The sequence below is a fragment of the Gossypium arboreum genome, chromosome 4 (assembly GCF_025698485.1).
Source record: "Gossypium arboreum isolate Shixiya-1 chromosome 4, ASM2569848v2, whole genome shotgun sequence".
NCBI lineage: Eukaryota > Viridiplantae > Streptophyta > Magnoliopsida > Malvales > Malvaceae > Gossypium > Gossypium arboreum.
This window is the reverse complement of record NC_069073.1, coordinates 104,137,256-104,159,797: the sequence shown is the minus strand read 5'-3', so window position 1 is coordinate 104,159,797 and position 22,542 is coordinate 104,137,256. Positions and strand designations below refer to the sequence as shown.

Genomic DNA, 22,542 nt, shown 5'->3' with positions numbered 1-22,542 from the left:
AAAGCCACACTGGCGTGTCCCTATGTCCACACGGGCTATGACCCTGTTCCATGGGAAAATTTTTTAAGTTTTCCTGAAACTTCTCAAAGTTCTCGGTTTAGTCCCGAATCAATCCCTATGTATGTTTAGGGCTTCGCAGGCCATTGTATGGGACATTATGCATGTGTATGAAAAGTTATGAATTAAAAGAAATTTTGTAGCCTGGTTTTTGCATGTTTATGAACGATTAAGTCCGATAATGCCTCGTACCCTGTTCCGACGTCGAACTCGAGTAAGGGGTGTTACAATTCTTTTCATGCAGCTTCAACTCTCTAGAGGCATAAGCTATCACTTTTCCCTCTTGCATCAACACACAATTTGTAATACCCCTACCCGTATTTATTGCCGGAATAGGGTACGAGGCATTACCGGAGTTTACGAATTAAATTTTTTTTTTTCAATTCAACATATTTTCATAATAGATTCATGCATTTATATAAGATAACGTCATCACATATCTATAACCAGGTTTGTTAACCATGCTAATGGCTAACTTTACATTCATTTCACGTTAACATTTACTTTGTTAGCTTATACATGCCATTGATTTCCAAAATAAAGTTTCTTTATATACCGAAATCCTCGAGGTTGATAAAGTGATGTGTCTCCACCAAATCCGACCTCCGAGCTCTTAACACTACAAAACAGGAAAAAGGAAACGGGTAAGCACTTTGTGCTTAGTAAGCTCATGTAACAAGAATTATACTTACCTAATATTTTCAATACAATATAATAAACATTCATATATCCATTCAATGCATTATTACCCTAACATGCACAAACTCAACATTCAAGTTAGTACAATAATTTCCATGTATCAATAATATATATATATATATACCATGATTGATGTACTCATCAATACCATGATTTTCATTTCCTTATTATTTTCATATTTATCCCGTTGAATTTATCGAATTTCGATGGATTTTCAGAGGTACACTTTTAGTGTACAATTCCGGTCCGTCAATTCATATTCATGTGTGCACATTTCCATTTCAGAGAGCACACTCATGAACCTCAACCTTGCAATGGGATTACCACCAAAGCTAAATCCGCAATATAAACTCATAGAGTATTGTCGGGATTACCACCAAAGCTAAATCCCTAGAACGACAATTACTCTAATGAGCTTGGATCCAAATTACCATCCAAAGCTAAATTCAGACCTAATTCGGATTACCCGTCCCGTGCTAAATCCATTTTACACATATTCTTCGGAGGGCTATATCAGATAGGATCACCCGTCCTGCTAGATCCTTTTACCGTCAATTCCTTTTCGAGATCCATCGAATTTTCCTTTCATTCAACCGGATTTCTTCCCTTTATCAAATATATCAATGTTTCATAAATTTCATATAATGAGCATTCAAATCATATTCATATCAAAAACATGCATTTCAAGCATTTAAGAATATAATTCAAGTTACACGAACTTACCTTGATACTTGTTTGTAAACAAGAAAATCTATTAATCCCGAACTTTTTCCATTCCTTGATCTAGCTTCAGTATTTGAATCTTCTGGATCTAAATAAATAAATTTAATTATCAATTTAATACATTTCATGTTCATATGCAACATTCTCTATAATTCAACTATTTTTTATAGTTCATTCAAAGCTGTCTACTTGAGTCATAGTCACTAAATTATTTATAACTTGAGCTAAGGAACTCCAAATTAAGATCCGTTAATTTTCCCTGAAACTAGACTCATATATATTTTTACCATAAAATTTTCAGAATTTTTTGTTTAGCCAATAAGTACAGTTTATTCTTCAAAGTCACCCCTGTTCTGTTGTCTAACAGTTCTGACCCTTCTTCACTAAAAATAAATTATCTCTTTATACAGAATTCAAATGATGTTCTCGTTTGTTTATATTAAAAATAGACTCATTCAGAATTCTTACATATAAATTTAAGTCCCTAATTATTTTTATTCAATTTTTTATAATTTTTCAAAGTCAGAACAGGGGAACCCGAATTCATTCTGACCTTGTCTCACAAAATTCATTATATCTCAAAATTTAAAAATCCATTGCTTACAATATTTCTTCTATGAGAAACTAGACTCAATAAGCTTTAATTTTATATTTTTTTCATCTTCTAATTCGATTCCTACAATTTTTGGTGATTTTTCAAAGTTAGCCTACTGCTGCTGTCCAAACTGTTTTAGTGCAAGCTGTTTATTACCATTTTTCCCCTAAGCTTTTAATAAATGATAATTTCATCCCTACTCAATTAGCCTCTCAATTGAGCTGATTTTTCTCAATTAACATTTTATTCTATCACCTTAAACTAGTTTACAACCTTTAGGAATCAGAATTTCATCAATAGACTTTAATTCCAAACATTTTCACAATTAGGTCCCAAAAATCAATTTCCATTGAAATTGCCTAATAAAATCATCTCATAAACAAATTAAAGCTTTAATTTCATTCTATTTCATCATAAACTTACAGCACTCAACCATGATGACTTTAAATTTCATCCATGAAATCAAAACCAATGAATTTAATAGTAGGATCTAGTTGTAAAAGTCTTAGAAACACAAAATTACAAGAAAAAGGCAAGGATTAACTCACTTGGTGCAAAATTATGAAATACCAGCTTAGAGAACCCTCCTATGGCGTTTTTAGCTGCTGGAATTGAAGAGAAATGAAGAGAAATCTAGATATTTCCTATTTAGTCCTAGTTTTATTTAGTTAATTTTGCAATATTCCAATTTTACCCTTAATTTATCAATTTTTCTGCTGATTTCATACCCTTGCCGTCCAGCCCAAATAACTTTTGGGTTTAATTGCCTTTTATATCCTTTCTCATTAGACTAATAAGCTATTTAATCACTCTAGCAACTTTTACACCTATTACAATTCAGTCCTTTTCATTTAATTGACTACCCAAACATTAAAATTTCCTAACGAAATTTTAATACCACATTAATAACATTTCATAAATATTTATAAAATTATTTTTGACTCGGTTTTACGAGATAGAGGTCCCGATACCTTATTTTACCCAATTTCTTCAATAATTTCTTTTTCTAACTAATCACTAAATTGATAAAATTTTCCTATCAATATTTTCATACGATTTTCCTATCATATAAATTTTCAAGCAAAAATATTGAAATAAATTTCTCTTTAAATCGGATTTGTGGTTACGAAACCACTGTTCCGATAACATTGAATTTACGCCATTACAACTCTCCCCCCTTTTAAGGATTTTCGTCCTCGAAAATCTTACCAGTAAAGAGGTTTGGGTATTGTTTCCTCATTGCCTCCTCCGGTTCCCATGTTGCTTCCTCAATCCCGTGCTTTTGCCACAATACTTTCACCAAATTTATCTTTTTATTTCTAAGCTCTTTTGTCTCCCGTACAATATCTTGACCTGGTTCTTCACCGTAAGTCATATCCGGTTGAATCTCTACTCACGGAGAAATAACATGTGAAGGATCCGATCGATATCGTCGTAACATAGATACATGAAAAACATTATGAATTCTATCAAGTTCGTGGTAATGCCAATCGATAAGCGACCGGTCCAATTCTTTCTATGATTTCATAGGGCTGATAAATCTTGGACTCAATTTACCCTTTCGATCAATCAAGAACTTTCTTCCAAGGAGACACTTTCGAAATACCTTGTCACCGACTTGAAATTGAATCTCTTTTCGCTTAAGGTCGGCATATGATTTTTGACGATCGAAGTCGCTTTTAGACTATCTCGAATAACCTTTACTTTTTCTTCTGCTTCCGGATCAAATCAACCTCATGTATCTTCCTTTCATCGAGCTCATTCCAATATAATGGTGTTCTACATTTTCTACCATACAAAGCTTCATACGAGCCATTTTAATACTAGATCGATAATCGTTATTGTAAGCAAATTCAATCAAAGGTAGATACCTCTCCCAATTACCTTCAAACTCTAGTATACAACATCGGAGCATATCTTCCAATACTTGAATTACACGCCGATTGACCATCCGTCGAGGATGAAATGCAAGGTCAAATACAACCGAGTACCCAAGGCTTCTTGCAATTTGTCCCGAAACGAGACGTAAATCGGGGATCTCTATCTCGATATAATGGAGACAGGCACTCCATGTAACCTGACAATCTCAGATATTTACAGTTCAGCTAGTTTATCTAAAGAATAATCCATACGTACCGGAATAAAGTGAGCTGATTTTGTCAATCGGTCTACAATCACCCAAATATCATCTTTTTTCCTTGGAGACAAAGGTAGCCCCAATACAAAATCCATAGTGATTCTTTCCCATTTCCATTCCTAGATAGTAATTGGTCAAGTAACCTCAAGGTACCGATGTTCACTTTAACTTGTTGACATATTAAACACCTTGATACAAACTCGGAGATATCACATTTCATTCCCGACCACCAAGACATCTTTTTCAGATCATTATACATTTTATTACTCCCTGATGTACGTACATAGTACTACCGTGGGCCTCGCGTAGAATCTTCAGATAAGCTCAATTCGAGGTACACATACCCTACCTCGAATAATAAACAATCATCGAACCAATCAAATTCGAATCATTACCGACTCACACTGCGTCTGCTTAACTCAGAACTTCTCATCATTCTTCCGAGCTTCACATATTTGCTGTAAAATGTCGGTTTAGCTCTCAATTCAGCTAGGATTGAACCATCATCATCAATGATAACCGGTATTCATAGCTCGTAAAGCAAACAGAGATTTTCACTCAAAGCATCACCACAACATTAGCCTTACCCGGATGGTAATCAATAATCAAATCATAGTCCTTATCGCCAAGCCACCGCTACTGCCTCAAATTCAAATCTTTCTGTGTCATCAAATATTTCAAGCTTTTATGATCAAGATAAATATGACATTTCTCACCGTACAAGTAATGCCGCCATATCTTCAAAAGAAATACAATAGCGATTAATTCAAGATCATGTATTGGGTAATTTATTTCATGTGGTTTAAGTTGTCTTGAAGCATAGGCTATTACTTTACCTTCTTGCATCAAAACACAACCTAAACCATTTAATGAGGCATCATCAGAAATAACAAATTCCTTACCCTGTTCAGCCGCACTAATACAGTGCTTTCGTTAATAGGTCTTTCAATCGGTTGAAACTTTGTTGACATTCATCAGTCCACTCGAACTTTACATCTTTCTGCAATAATCGAGTCATTGGAGAAGCTATCATAGAGAATACCTGTACAAATCTCCGATAATAACCAGCTAAACCCAAGAAACTTCTAACTTCAGATACATTCTTCGGTGGACTCCAATTGACAATAGCTGAGATTTTACTTGGATCTACCCTAATGCCTTCGGCAGATACAATGTGTCCAAGAAAACTCACATCTCGAAGCCAAAATTCACATTTACTGAATTTAGCATACAACTGGTTCTCTCATAGAATTTGCAACACAATTCTCAAATGTTCTGCATGTTCTTCTTCATCCCGAGAATAAACCAAAATATCATCAATGAATACTACTACAAATCTGTCTAAGTACGGTCTAAATATCCGGTTCATCAAATCCATAAATATCTGCAGTGCATTAGTTAGCCCAAACGGCATAACTAGAAACTCATAATGCCCGCACTGGTTCTAAAGGTTGTTTTTGGCACATCCGACTCCTTTACCCGTGAATCGATAATAACTCGATCGAAGATCAATCTTTGAAAACATAGTAGCACCTTTCAAATTGATCAAATAAATCATCAATCCGGTAACGGTACTTATTCTTTATGGTTACTTTATTAAGTCGCCAGTAGTCAATACACAATCTTAAAGACCCATCTTTCTTTTTCACAAATGTAATCTGGAGCACCCCAAGGTGAATGACTCGGTCGAACAAAACCCCGCCAACAAGCTCTTGCAATTGTGTCTTTAACTCTTTTAATTCTATAGGAGCCATCCCAGACGGAGCTATGGAGATTGGAGTAGTTCCTAATCAAATCTATAGAAAATTCCACTTCTCTTCTAGTGGCAATCCCGGTAATTCTTCCGAAACACATCGTAAAATTCACATACCATCGAATCGCTCAGTATCTTTGACTCGAGATACCTTGGTGTCGAGTACATAAGCCAAGTAAGCATCATACCCTTTTTGGCATACCTGCGTCGCTATTATCAAATCATATCGATAACCCTCTCGTCGATCAGATTTAACCCGAGCAACTCACCATTCGACATTTTAACACAATATATTTTTGTTTACAATTTACTACCGCATCATGTCGGGTTAACCAATCCATACCCAATATCACGTCAAATTCATCAAATGGCAGAACATCAAATCACCGAAACAATAACCTCTTACCATCAAGGACAATTTTACAAATTTTATCCACTAACACGACCGCCTGGGGGTTCGAGACTTTAACCACAAATTCAAGAGGTTCAACAGATAAATTTTTAACAATTGCAAGTTTAACACACATATATGAATGCGAGAACCGTAATCAATCAATGCAAGAATATCAAGATCAAGTAAAGAAAATGTACCAAGAATAACATCGGTGTCAAGCATCTTCTCCGCACGAATGGCATATGTCCTAGCAGTGCTCGTACTCGTGCCTACCTATAGTATCTTTTGTAGCTCCTCGACTACCACTGACATTACCGGATGGTCGAGGTGGTCTGCCCCTCGAAACTAGATTACTCGGCTTCGATATATGTTCAACTTCTTTTTCAACCCTTTCTGGACAATCTCTGAGGAAATGGTCAAAAGAACCACATCGGTAACAAGCCCCACTCTTAAATCGGCATTCACCAAAATGAGCTTTATTACAGTGCTGGCATCTCGGTTTAGGAGTGCCAACACTGCCAACACTGGTCACTAATGGAGTAGAAAGCCTTGGATTAGTACGTTGAGAACCTCGTTCTTTGCCCGAATACCCAATGGCTCAAGTAGAACAATCTCGATATTTCTTCAATTTCTTTGAAGCGTAAAACTGGATTTTCCCATCGGTCTTTTACTAAAATTTGAGCTTCCTCTCAACTTTGCTTTCTTTTCTTTGCTCAATTCTTCGCTTTATAAGCTCTCTCGCCAATGTAGCAAACTCTCGAATTTCAAGAATTCGATCAAGAATTTAATGTCTTCATTCAACCCTTCTTTGAATCGTTTGCACATTTCAACTTCTGACTGTACCCATTCTCGAGCATATTTACTCAATCGAACAAATTCTCTTTCATATTCAGATCATGATCTATTGCCCTGTTTTAGCTCAAGAAATTCTTTTCTTTTCTGGTCAAGGAACCTTTGGCTGATATATTTTTTTCTGAACTCGGTCTAAAAGAATTCCCATGTAATTTCTTCTTTCTAACAACTGAAGCTTTAGTATTCCACCAATGGTAAGTCAGATCTTTTAGCAAAGAGACGGCACATTTCGGACATTCTTCTAGTGTACAAGATAATTCTTCCGTAACCCGAGTAGTATTTTCTAACCGAATTCAGCCCGCTCGAATCATCATCAACTGCCGTCAAATTCTTCTACCCCATATTTTCAATTTTATCTATCGGAGCTTTCCTTTTCTCGATGATTCAAGACTGCACTTGTGGGATCTCGAACCGGTGAAGGAGCAGGAGGGGAGCTTGAACTTGCTGCACTACTGTGGTTAGTTCTTAAGTATTGATTAAACCATTCATTCATCATTTGAAAGAAGGTTGTTTTGCCTCCTCCCTCGACCCTCTGCTCCCTGCCTTCTATCGCTAGTTTCTTCTCTTTGTAATCAAGTCGGAGCATGACTCCCACTTCCTCAGATTGAGCTCGGTCGGATGACATTACTATAAGAAAAACACATTTTAAATGGTCGAGATATCACACTATCAATAATAATTTAAATGGCATGTATAGCTAATCCCAGATTTGCTACATCGGTCCTAGAACCGCTAAACCGTAGCTCGAATCAATAAATGTAATACCCCTACCCGTATTCATTGCCGGAATAGGGTACGAGGCATTACCGGAGTTTACGAATTAATTTTTTTTTTTCAGTTCAACATATTTTCATAATAGATTCATGCATTTATATAAGATAACGTCATCACATATCTATAACTGTGTTTGTTAACCATGCTAATGGCTAACTTTACATTCATTTCACGTTAACATTTACTTTGTTAGCTTATACATGCCATTGATTTCCAAAATAAAGTTTCTTTATATACCGAAATCTCGAGGTTGACAGGTGATGTGTCTCCACCAAATCCGACCTCCGAGCTCTTAACACTACAAAACAGGAAAAAGGAAACGGGTAAGCACTTTGTGCTTAGTAAGCTCATGTAACAAGAATTATACTTACCTAATATTTTCAATACAATATAATAAACATTCATATATCCATTCAATGCATTATTACCCTAACATGCACAAACTCAACATTCAAGTTAGTACAATAATTTCCATGTATCAATAATATATATATACCATGATTGATGTACTCATCAATACCATGATTTTCATTCCTTATTATTTTTCATATTTATCCCGTTGAATTTATCGAATTTCGATGGATTTTCAGAGGTACACTTTTAGTGTACAATTCGGTCCGTCAATTCATATTCATGTGTGCACATTTCCATTTCAGAGAGCACACTCATGAACCTCAACCTTGCAAATGGATTACCACCAAAGCTAAATCCTCGCAATATAAACTCATAGAGTATTGTCGATTACCACCAAAGCTAAATCCTCAAACGACAATTACTCTAATGAGCTTGGATCTGAATTACCATCCAAAGCAATTCAGACCCTAATTCGGATTACCCGTCTGGCTAAATCCATTTTACACATATTCTTCTGGAGGGCTATATCAGATAGGATCACCCGTCCTGCTAGATCCTTTTACCGTCAATTCCTTTTCGAGATCCATCGAATTTTCCTTTCATTCAACCGGATTTCTTCCCTTTTATCAAATATATCAATGTTTCATAAATTTCATATAATGAGCATTCAAATCATATTCATATCAAAACATACATTTCAAGCATTTAAGAATATAATTCAAGTTACACAAACTTACCTTGATACTTGTTTGTAAACAAGAAAATCTATTAATCCCGAACTTTTTCCTTTCCTCGATCTAGCTTCAGATTTGAATCTTCTGGATCTAAATAAATAAATTTAATTATCAATTTAATACATTTCATGTTCATATGCAACATTCTCTATAATTCAACTATTATTTATAGTTCATTCAAAGCTGTCTACTTGAGTCATAGTCACTAAATTATTTATAACTTGAGCTAAGGAACTCCAACTTAAGATCCGTTAATTTTCCCTGAAACTAGACTCATATATATTTCTACCATAAAATTTTCAGAATTTTTGGTTTAGCCAATCAGTACAGTTTATTCTTCAAAGTCACCCCTGTTCTGTTGTCTAACAGTTCTGACCCTTCTTCACTAAAAATAAATTATCTCTTTATACAGAATTCAAATGATGTTCTCGTTTGTTTCTATTAAAAATAGACTCATTCAGAATTCTATACATATAAATTTAAGTCCCTAATTATTTTTATTCAATTTTTTATAATTTTTCAAAGTCAGAACAGGGGAACCCGAATTCATTCTGACCTTGTCTCACATAATTCATTATATCTCAAAATTTAAAAATCCATTGCTTACAATATTTCCTCTATGAGAAACTAGACTCAATAAGCTTTAATTTCATATTTTTTTCATCTTCTAATTCGATTCCTACAATTTTTGGTGATTTTTCAAAGTTAGCCTACTGCTGCTGTCCAAACTGTTTTAGTGCAAGCTGTTTATTACCATTTTTCCCCTAAGCTTTTAATAAATGATAATTTCGTCCTTACTCAATTAGCCTCTCAATTGAGCTGATTTTTCTCAATTAACATTTTATTCTATCACCTTAAACTAGTTTACAACCTTTAGGAATCAGAATTTCAGCAATAGACTTTAATTCCAAATATTTTCACAATTAGGTCCCAAAAATCAATTTCCATTGAAATTGCCTAATAAAATCATCTCATAAACAAATTAAAGCTTTAATTTCATTCTATTTCATCATAAACTTACAGCACTCAACCATGATGACTTTAAATTTCATCCATGAAATCAAAAACCAATGAATTTAATAGTAGGATCTAGTTGTAAAAGTCTTAGAAACACAAAATTACAAGAAAAAGGCAAGGATTAACTCACTTGGTGCAAAATTATGAAATACCAGCTTAGAGAACCCTCCTATGGCGTTTTTAGCTGCTGGAATTGAAGAGAAATGAAGAGAAATCTAGATATTTCCTATTTAGTCCTAGTTTTATTTAGTTAATTTTGCAATATTCCAATTTTACCCTTAATTTATCAATTTTTCTGCTGATTTCATACCCTTGCCGTCCAGCCCAAATAACTTTTGGGTTTAATTGCCTTTTATATCCTTTCTCATTAGACTAATAAGCTATTTAATCACTCTAGCAACTTTTACACCTATTACAATTCAGTCCTTTTCATTTAATTGACTACCCAAACATTAAAATTTCCTAACGAAATTTTAATACCACATTAATAACATTTCATAAATATTTATAAAATTATTTTTGACTCGGTTTTACGAGATAGAGGTCCCGATACCTTATTTTACCCAATTTCTTCAATAATTTCTTTTTCTAACTAATCACTAAATTGATAAAATTTTCCTATCAATATTTTCATAAGATTTTCCTATCATATAAATTTTCAAGCAAAAATATTGAAATAAATTTCTCTTTAAATCGGATTTGTGGTTACGAAACCACTGTTCCGATAACATTGAATTTACGCCATTACACAATCCAAACTGATTTGTATGCTTGACTGTATTATTAAGTATGTAATTATCTATATATACGAGCATGTCAAGCATGTTTATTCTGTTGTTTTTGCATCTGTATTTTGTATCTGTGTTTGGGGTGGGATTTGTATATGTGGAGGAAGTGATCTGTACGGTGACCTTTCTCCTATATTCTAGTAGCTTGACTGCATATTATCTGTTATGTGTCACATCGACACTATATAATGTGTAGTGATGGATGGAAGTATTTAACCCCACATGGTGTGATGGGATAGTCAGAGGTGGTGTGTAGAGAATGGGGGTAGGATTCTGTACATCTGATTTTGATATTTGTTTCTGTTATAGACTTAGGTCTGAATCTGTATCTGATTGTATATGAAATTCTGTATAGGTTGCATGACTATCTCTGTTGGGTTACACTCTGAGTTAACGAAAACTCACATTTGTTTTTCTGTTCTGTTCAGATAATCCACAGACATAAGCGGGTTGGTGCGACGGAGGCTCAACGGTGACCACTTGACGGGAACTATTATTATAATTATTTAACGATTCTACTGAATTTTTTGCTTTTCATGAGAATTTTGTAATTTTTGGACTCTCCAGACTTTTTGGACTGTTTGGTTTGAATTTTTGAGGTATGATTTCAAAACTACGATGATTCGACAAAATATCGATTTTACGCGAAAAAATGTTATTTTTGAAAACACGAGCGTGGTTTTGTTTTTAAATGGTTTTCAAACTTCTGCTACGAAATAATTAGTTAACTTTAAAGGACAACATGTAACAGTTTCAGTAATATATATAAATAAGTTTTATAAAATTAGGATGTTTTATCAAGTAACTAATCATGGTTTTATCGAAGTATCATTGGTTTCAAAACCCTTCTTCGTAACACTCCCGGATGCGGCCATAACGTCTAGGCTGTGTTTGGGGTGTTACATGTAAGACCATGTGAGTGATGCTCCATAACATCCATTGTGTTGGTCCATTGAAATAGTAAACACAAAGGCTAACACGACAAAAATGTAGTTCGTCGGGACAATAAACACAAGCTCTGTTGAGGCTGTAAACTCGAGAATTCTCTAGAAAATCTTTGTGGCAAATTCTCTGGAAAGTCTTTTTGGTGTATCATTTGGAAAGCTTTTGTGGCGAATTCTTTAGAAAGCCTTTGTGGCGTACCATTTGGGAAACTTTTGTAGTGAATTATCTAGAAAGTCATTGTAGTGAGTCTTTGTGGTGTATCATTTGGAAAGCTTTTGTGGCGAATTCTTTAGAAAGCCTTTGTGGCGTACCATTTGGGAAACTTTTGTAGTGAATTATCTAGAAAGTCATTGTAGTGAGTTGTTATTTCATCCTTGTGGTAAGACCTGAGCATGCCTATGAGGCATTATATAACAGCCTAATTTTCAGTAAAATTGGAATAGTAGTTACGGGACCACAAATCCAAGGCAAAAATAAAATTTATTTTAATTTCATTACATGGTCCGTATTATGTTAGAAATGTCATGTGAAAATTCTGATAAAATTTTTTTTTACCGATTATGTGTTTAATTACGGGAAGGACCAAATCGCATAAAATGAAAAAGTTAAATTTTAGTAGCTAGAAGGATTAAATAGCTATGGAATTCAAAAATTAAGGTCCTTGTATGGTAATTAGATCATTAAAAAAAAGTATGTAGATATTTTTGGTGACTCATCCATGGAAATTTAGAAAAAGGGCAAGGACTAAATTAAAAATTAATTTAATTTAATTAATTAAAAGATGATAAAAGAAATATCATTTTATTTTATGTCATCTTCATCCCCAAAATACATGAAAATCCTAGGAGAGAGAGAAGAAACTTTCTTGGCTTAATTGGGTAAGTTTTCTTGTCCCGTTTTTAGTAATTTTGATATTTTTAAAACCAAGATAGCTTAATCTATCTATTTGGGGGATTGATTTAAAAATTTATCAAAGTATGGAAATTAGGTCATGGATGAATATGCTAAAAATTTGAAATTTATGTTAGAAAATGAAAGGTTGTTAATAGATAAATAGAAAGAGATTTTTTATGAAAACATGATTTGGGGACTAAAATGTAAAATTGTGAAAATTGAAGAAAAATTCTGAATTTTATAGAATGTATTGCTGTAAATTTTATAGTGAAATTTTGGTTAAGCTTGGAATAGGGAGGAAATTGCATAAATTTCATTTTTTTCGAGCCTAAGGACGAAATTAGAATTTATGGAGAAGTTAGGAGCAAAATGGTAATTTTGCCTAAGATGTAAATTGAGTCCACTTGAAGGTGAAATGTGATAACTTGATGAATAAATTCATTTATAGATTCGGATAACACAAATTCGAAGCTAGATCAAGGAAAAGAGAAAGTTCCGGATTAGTAGATTTATAAATGCGAACAAGTGTCGAGGTAAGTTCATGTAACTTAATTGATTTTGTAAATATGATAAATTGAATGTTGTGTTGTATGGAATGTGTTTTATATTTAAGTTAATTTGAATGTTATAACATAAGAAATGATTACATGCTTGAGATTGTTTGAAAAGGGTTAAATTCCGTTTGAATATTGGATTTCAATGGATAAACAAAATTTCCTTACTGAATGAGGTCCTACATTGTTGCTGACGGGATTTTGCCTGGACTGGTAGTCCTGATATAATCCCTTTTGAGCATATGTTACAATTAGGATTTAGCCTAAACTGGTAATCCTAATTGAGCTCTTCTGAGCATATATTACAAAAAGGATTTGGCCTGGACTGGTAATCCTGTTATATTTATGAGGCTCGAGAGTGTGCTTTCCGATTTAGTGCCCTAATGGGTACTCCTGAATATGAATGGGCATGTTGTTAAATTGTACACCTTGAGTGTACTGTTTGAATATCCATAAGAATTTCAATGATTCAACGGATAAAATACTTGACATAATATGAGAATTATGAGACCAAATGAATGATGTCTTGAAAGAATATAGTATGATGAGCTCATCTATGCTTACTTGATGCTTATGTGAACATTTATGTAACTAACTTATTTGATTGAGTGTATGTGTATAGGTGAATTTTCCAAATTGATGAAAAAGCATGTTATTGAATGCTTAATGTTAATAAATGTAAATTGTAAGTTTTAATTCCTGTTATATGAACTTACTAAGCATGTAATGCTTATTTAGTTTTATTTTCCTTGTTTTATAGTGCTTGGAAGCTCGCGAAGGTTAGAGATCAGTTGGAGCATCATCACACTATCCACTAGCTTATTTTACGTATATATAGTAAAAATCATTTTGATATAATGGCATGTATAGGATACTTGGCCATTAGTGGCTTGAAAATGATGTTTGTAACCTAGCCATTGGAATGGCTAGTAATGGTTTATTTTGGTATTATAAGATAAGTTATCATGAATAAAACATGTGTTATGTTAAATGTATGTGGTCAAATGTTGTTAATGTCTAGGTTAAACCAAGGTAAGATTATAAACATATGTGTATGTTATGTTATACCATATTTAGATGTTAAAATTTGATTGAATCAAATGCTTGAATTGGTCTTGAAATAATGTTTGGATTAGTTGGTATTTGGATGTAAGTTTTGGTGCAGGATATTGGTAAAATTCTGGGTGAAAAATGAAGCTAGAGATAGCTTTATTTTGTCCACATGGGCAGACACACGGGCGTGTGTCTAAACCGTATGTGACACACTGTAATATCCTGATTTTGGGCCTAGTCGGAATAGTGGTTTCGTGACCACAAAATTCGAGATAGAAATAATTATTTTATGATTATTTTGAGGTCTATGATATGATTGCATGATTGTGTGAAAATTTTGTGAAGAAATTTTATGCATAAAGTGCTTAAATTGAAATTAGGGACTAAACCGAATAATTTGTAAAACTTGCATTCTAGAAGTTTCTAGTATGAAATTGTTTTGAAATATTAATTAGGAGGTCTTAAATAGAAATTTTACCAATTTCTAAGTCTATGGACAAAAATTGGACATGGATGGAATTTTGGAAAGTTTAGTAGTAAGGGCATTTTGGTCATTTAGGGTAAAATGAATTAAAATACAAAATTAAAAGTCAATTTTGCTCATCTTCAACCCCATGGCCGAATATAGCAAGGAGAAACCATGCCTAGGGTTTTTCAAGCTTCCAAGCTCGATTGTAAGTCCGTTCTAGCCTCGTTTTTAATGATTTTTACGTTTTTAGAGTCCCGGTAGCTCGATTAAGCTTATGCTAGCAATAATTCAACCTAGGGTTCATATTTGGAAAAATACCCATAGGTGAAATTTGTGTATTTTGGTGTTTTATGATAGAATATAAGGTTTTAAATTATGTTAGACAACTTGTGCTACTCGGTTTTAAGCGAAAACTAGCAAAAGGGCTTAATTAGTAAAAATACCTAATAGTCATAAGTACATGTTAGAGTGAGAATTTGATGTTGCCATAGAAGGGAAAAATGATCAGCATGTCATAAAACATAAGAAAATAGGCTGAAGTTTAATTTACGAGCTTTGGGGAAAAAGTGTAAATATGCAAAAGTTTAAGGGCAAAACTGTAATTTTTCCAAAATATGATTTTGGATCAATTTGAATAATGTGAGTCCTAATTAGACTATATTTTAAATGATAGATCAAGGAAAACTAAAATTCGGGCTAAAATGAGGAAAATACCAAGTTGTGGACGAAATGGTAAAAGTAGCCATTTTCGCATATGAGGTAAGTTCATGTGTAAATGTAGTAACATAATTGTCATTTTAAGCAATTTAATGTTGTTTATATGATATGATGCTGATTATTATCATGAAATATTATGCTTTGTGGTTATTGTTGAATAATATGTAATTATGTGAATTACTTGATGAGTATGAACTATCACCGAAGTATCAATTTCGATATTCCGTGGAAGATGGCAAAGATGTGTGATCGAGGAAAATGCCCGTTTGAACCTTAGAAATAGATTAGGATACAAGTGACATGTCACTAGGATGTTTGGGCATCCGAACTCGTTGAGTTGAGTCCGAGTTCACTTATGGATGCAAATGTCCGAACTCGTTGAGTTGAGTCCGAGTTCGAGAGATGTAACTAGGCATCCGAGCTCGTTGAGTTGAGTCCGAGTTCACTTATGGATGCGAACACCCGAGCTCATTGAGTTGAGTCCGAGTTCACTTATGGGCGGGTTACATGGTAGCTTGGCTACATATGTAGCACTTATGTGCAAACTTTCCATGTATCCAATTATATTCGATGTGTTCAACGGGTAAAATTCTACTCAAGCGGAGGAATACTCAAGATGAAAGGGACGATTGGTAAGTGTTGTGAAATGAATACTTTGAACAGGTATGTACTTAACCTCGCGTTGAAAACTCGATATAACAACAATATGGTAAGATGATAAATGAAAATGTGATATGAATGTCTCTTGATGATTATGCAAATGATGTTTTATGTTTGCTTATATAGTTATGTTACTTGCTATTTGCATGTGAACTTACTAAGCATTTATGCTTACTCCCTCCTTTCCATTCCTTGTAGTGTTGACAAGCCAGCTCGGAAATCGAAAATGGTCGGAGGCACGCTCACACTATCCGTATACCATCTTGGCATAATGGCTTGTATATTTTGACTATGGCATGTATAGCATTATAATCATTTTGTGTATATGGTCTTATGATATGGTTATTGAGTGGTATGTAAATGCTTGGTAATGATTAGCCATTGGAATGGCTAATCATGATCATATTTGGTGTTATGTATGCTAAATTGCTAGCTAATCCATGGAAACCATGAAATAGGTAAAATTTACCATAAAATAGATTCAGACAAAGAAGAAGTGAGGTGAATTTGAAAATCACTAAAATAGTAGAGATACAATTAGATGATGAATAATATATGGAATTGAATAATTATGAGTCTATTTTCATATGGATGGAACAAAACAGTATATGAGTTATATTTTATGAGATGTTTAATTTTTGTGAAACAGAGCGAGCAATTTCTGGATCCCCTGTTCTGACTTTGGAAATTCACCATAAATTGTTAAAAGATAGTTAGAAGTCATAATTTATATTTACAGATTCCTTATTGAGTTTAGTTTTATTAGAAGCAAACGGTATAGTCATTGAAACTCTGTACAGGGAGATATTTGATTTGTAATACACAGAGGTCAGAGTAGTCAAACTCTGAAACAGGGGAGACTTTAACTAATAAACTGTACTAATTTGCTCGACTAAAAATTCTATAAAAAAATTAGTAAATAGACATATGAGTCTAGTTTCAGGAAAATTTACGGAATTGTATTTCGAGTTTCGTAACTTGAGATATGAATTTTTAAGCGACTATGACGCAGATTGTTAGCTTAACTGAAAATTTTAAAAATAAATTGTTTGAGCTGTTTAAGTAATGAATTAAGTCTATTAACACCTCATGTTCGAATCCGGCGACGGTCTCGGGTACGGGGCGTTACACACACGGCTTGGTACATGAGTGTGTAGTTAGGCCGTGTGTCTCCTGCATCTTAAATTCGAGAAATAAAATTCTCAGAATTGAACACACGGACAGAGACACGGGCGTGTGTGCGTGCTATACGGCCTAGAACATGGGCGTGTGTCTTGGCCGTGTGAACCCTGCACCTAATTTTTGAAAATTAAATTGATTACACAGCCTACTCACATGAGCGTGTTGCTGGCTGTGTGGCACAAGTCAGAGAGTTACATGGGTCGAACATTGCCTGCAGCACAAGCGTGTCCCTAGACCACACGAGCGTGTGAGCCCTGTACCTAAGAAAATTTTAGAAAATTTTGCAAAAAATTCTTGGAGTTCCCAATTAAGTTCTGACTCGATTCTAATACTCGATTTGGGCCTCAATGGTCCATTTAAGGGACATTATGAATAATTTCGGTAAATGAATAGTAATTAACATGAATCATTTGTAAATATTCTGAATGCTTCAGTAATGCTCCGTAACCCTGTTCTAGTGACAGATATGGGTTAAGGGTGTTACACATTATCTGAAATAATTCTTGGTAGTGAACTTGTTTAATGATTTCGTCATGGTGACCCCCATGACAGGGAACTTAGGGTAATTGAAATATTGGTGGTGTAAGTGTCCGCCAAACTTGGAATTTCTTAAGTTCGATATTGAAGTCATCTGGGATTGTATCACTTGAATTAAACATTACATTCTTTAAAGCAAGTTTAATTGTCGGGACTGATTTGATAGTATGATTAACTAGTGTTCTGATAATTGTTGATTATGTGAAAGAATATGTTAATAGTAGCATCTGCTGAGTATCATTCTGGAAAGTGTAACCAACTAATATTTGCAAAGACATTGTGAAATGGGATTCAAAATATGGTGTGAGGTATATGATCTGGTAGTCGGGTGAAATGAGTATAAGATGATTAGGTATAAAGATTGGCGTATGCTTATCCACTAACCAAGAATTAGAAAAGTATTCGCCAAGGTCTAAAAAGGAATACAAGCCTTTGATTCGAAGAATTCTACAACACCGTTTAAAGGTAATAATTAGTAAAGCCCAATAAGTTCCTTTGAACTTATATGTGTCTTTTGATATGCAGGTCTGAAAATCGAACCAGTGCGTCAGAAGGGACCAAGCCAGGGATACGTCATGGTGGTAGACCGGAGGCAATATTATGCATACTCAGGGACATTATTAGAAATATGTTATTCAAATGACAAATAGTAATACAAGCTACGAATATTTCTATTAAATCAAATATTTATGTTGTAAGATTTTATATTACTTTTGAAGGTCTGTGACAAACGATAAATGTTTTATTCAAACTTATTGTCCTAGAAAGGATTTTAAATAAATAAGAGTTACATTTAGTATGACTTTCGTATATTGTAAAAAGGTTGTTAAATATGTAAGTATTATGACATCTTATATTCAAATCCATCAAATTGGGTTAGGTATAAAAGGGTTACAAAATAAGATTGTTCTGGTATCTTATATTGTGGCATGTATATAGGGTCTTTGATATGTAAATGGTCATTCCTAATTATGAATACAAATGTAGAATTTGTACCTATGGTTATGTGGATATTAAGCTTGACATATGGCCTAGTTGTGCCTAGTTTTTGGCCCATGAGTTGTGTTCCATTTGAGCATTTGGTTTTTAAAGATTTCCTAAGTTGAAATTGCATAACTTAGCATGATATTGTGATTAGATGAAATTGAGATAACTCTTACCTTGGAATGTTGTCATTATAGGTCCTAAAATTTTATATATTGTGTAAATGATTGGTTGAAACCAAAAAGGGGGTTGAAATTATTGTATTCTTCCTATAGAGTCGCGACACCACCCCTTTGATGGCGATATCTCCTATTTGAGGTTGTGACGCTAACTCGATATAGTTTGGAAACTTTACATTTTAGTCCTCAAGTTGTGTCACCAACCTACTGTTTTGGAATTCGTGACATTGCACCCTTGTAGTTGCGACTCCAGCCTGAAACATTTTGAAACTTTGCAGTTTAGTCCTCCAGTGGTCTCAGGTTATGAAAAGAGTTTTCGTAAGTTCATATAAACCCCAGATAAGATAATATATTATAAGATAACGATGTATTGATCATGTCAGTAGAGATAATATGTTGAATCAATAGAAATTATGTTGCAATTGATTGTAGTTGCTTCGATAACAAATGTGAGATCTTGTAGCTCGGACGCAACGCTCGGGTTGTGCAAGGGGTATTACAACACCCAAATCTAATTTTTAAAAAATTATTTTAATACAAGTTATAAAAATTATATTATAAGCATGAGCACATACGAGTATTTGAGATGGTTATGGAAAAATATCTTATATTATAAAAATAATTTGTGTATTTTATAAAGTTATAACAAAAAATATATTATTTAAATCTTAAAAACTTCTAAAGTTATGGCAAAAAAAATTATTATAAAAAGTAATTTACATGTTATGAAAGTGTTATAATATATTTATTTATAAAAAATCTAAAATTATGGAAAAATTATATTATTTTTAAGAAGTGCTATGAAAGTTTTAGACAATTTAAGAAACATTTTATAAAGATTATATATTATAAATTTTCGATTAACTTTATTTAATTTACATATTATAAAAAAAGGATTTAACATATATCCAAATTAAGTTTATATAAGTTTTATAATCAAAGTTATATATGATTTGAACTGTGAACTCAAGTATTATAATGTTGATGCTAATTATGCAAATAAGAATGAGATCTTGATAATTTTAATGATGTGGGTTCGAATTTAAATGATGATGAACTCACCAATGACTAACATATGATAATAAAGAGCACAAGTTAAATATTAAAGAGGAAACAACTCAACAAATATGCACTAGAACAATTAGATAAAATTGCATATGATGTTTATTTTTCTTGTTGTTTCTATTAGTAATCATAATATCAACTATTTTTTAGACTAACATAATATATATGATTATTTGATTTGAATTTGTGTTACTTGAATAGAAATTATTTTTATCATATTAATAATTTTTATAATAATTATTACTTTTAAAAATAAAAATTATGTAACTATGTAATTATTATTTATATTACCAAACATGGCACAAAGAACTATCATATAATTACACTCTGTCAATCAAACATATAAAAAAATTACAATTCTTCATAATTAAAAAAATTACTACCTAATAATTACACTCTCGTTTAATTAATTTGTGATGTTGAAACGGAGGGTAATAAATGCCCCAAATACCTTAGCATGGATGGGCAGTAGCATGTGGATGGGTTCTGAATTTGATCCTACGTTCTGTGCCTCGATAAAGCGGAAGCGTAGGAAACCTTTATGTTTTGTATTGTGTTGTGATTTAATTTAATTTAATTTAAATGCACTAATTTTTTTTATAAAACAAATAAAATTAATAAATTATTTATACTTACTTTAAAATATCTAAAATTAAAAATAATATACATTTAATTTAATTTAATTTAAAGTATTCTTTAAATTATTACCGGAACAATCATGTAAACTGAGCTTGAGCATTAACAGTCAGTCGGTGAATACAACTTGTGTCAAAGAGAGAAGTAAAAGTATAAAACGTGGATCACGCGTGTGAGGTATGCTTTTCGTAAATCAAGTAAAGAATTACAAGACTGATGAAGTGGGTAAAAACAAGCGTTTTACTGCAATTTATCAACACAAGGCCACCCCTATTTGGAAAAATAAGGAATATGCACACAAAAAGGGTTCTTCTCATAGCAGAATCACAGACAAATCTAAGTGAATATATCTCAATTTCCAACTTTGGACTCATGATTCTATAGTACTACCAGTTATTGAAATTTGAGCAATAAAGGGTTTAAAAAAAATTAAACCAAACTGGCTGCATCTGGCAAGCCTTGATGGTGATCACTATATCTAGTTGAGCCTGAACCAGGCGGCGGCGTACGGTTGTTGTTTGGCCTCTTTACAGCAACAGAAGCCCGGCAAATTGGGCAATTGTTATGATTGTTAAGCCACAAATCAATGCAAGTAGTATGAAACGAGTGCTTGCATCCACTCAATTGCTTTACTTCTTCCCCATCTGCAAACACTGATAAACAAACGGGACACTCATTCCCGATTTCTTTAGAATGAGTCTCTTTTCGGTACTTGACACCTGAAACAGGCTCCCTCCTCCTCTCGGTTATTTCAACAACAGTACTACTCTCATGGTTGTCACCGGGAAGGTCTTCGGGGCTGTCGTGATGACGTTCTCCGGAAGACCAAGGAGGGCACTTGACGGCGAAAAAGAAAGAGTAGATTAAAGCGGGGATAGTTATGACAGCCATAAGAGCGAGAATGAATTCAAGAGGGGATAAATCAATGCTTCTCGGTGAATCAGGGAAAGGTGGGGGTTGATTGATTGTCACTATAGTAACAGTGGATGCGTTTTGATCTGTAAGAGGGTATATTTGGGGTGATGAAGAGAAAGGTAATGGGGGAGGTGAGCTTATAATAGTGCTGTTAGTCGTGTTGTCAGGCTGGAAATCCGGTGGCGAAGACACAAAGAACGGCGGCGGCGGCGGTGGTTGTGACATGATAACGGTTGGTGAGTTCTCCATGATAAAGGAGAAAACAATGGTAAAACTTGAATTATTTTTTATTGAACAGGTAAAGGAAGAAATGGTGCTAGGGGCGGTGGTGGGGGAATGGAGATGTAGTTTTCGGGTATTTTGGAAAAGCAATAATTGAAAGGGAAATGTGGGGACAAATTTCATATAAAATCATGAAAGCAACGCATGTTATTGGTTTATGGATATTGTTTTTAAGCATAAAGGTAATTAAAATCTTGACTGCAAAAGTCAAGAAAGGAGGCCCAAATGAATGCAACTCGACCTACTTATGTTCTTGAACCGTTGCCCACATTATTCAGGCCCAAATTTATATTAGGCAAGAATCCAAGTCATAAGAGAATGAATGGAATTACATATCTTCTTTTCATTGATTAACCTGCCTTTCTCTCTTTGGGTCACTTCCAAGCAAATTAACAATGATATTATTGAAGAAACCCACCTGTTTTCTTTGAAAATTGAAATTAGGTTCTACTAAGATAACTCAACTCCATTATCAAATAATAATAATAATTCAGTTATCATATATTTAGAAAAGTAAGCAGTTGCTTGATGTGAATCCAAAGAAGAATTGTAATTGATGATAGTCAGTGACGTTGATAAGAAGAAAAAATTAA

At 33.6% G+C, this 22,542-nt stretch overlaps 1 protein-coding gene across 1 annotated transcript; it reads right to left on the bottom strand.

Moving 5' to 3' along the window:
- Window positions 1–20,974: 20,974 nt before the first annotated feature.
- On the bottom strand, window positions 20,975–22,092 carry LOC108459703 (RING-H2 finger protein ATL33-like). Its single transcript, XM_017759106.2, has one exon. It carries the CDS (start codon window positions 22,070–22,072, stop codon window positions 21,182–21,184), a length of 891 nt encoding a protein of 296 aa, XP_017614595.2. The 5' UTR covers window positions 22,073–22,092; the 3' UTR covers window positions 20,975–21,181.
- Between the last annotated feature and the right edge of the window lie 450 nt (window positions 22,093–22,542).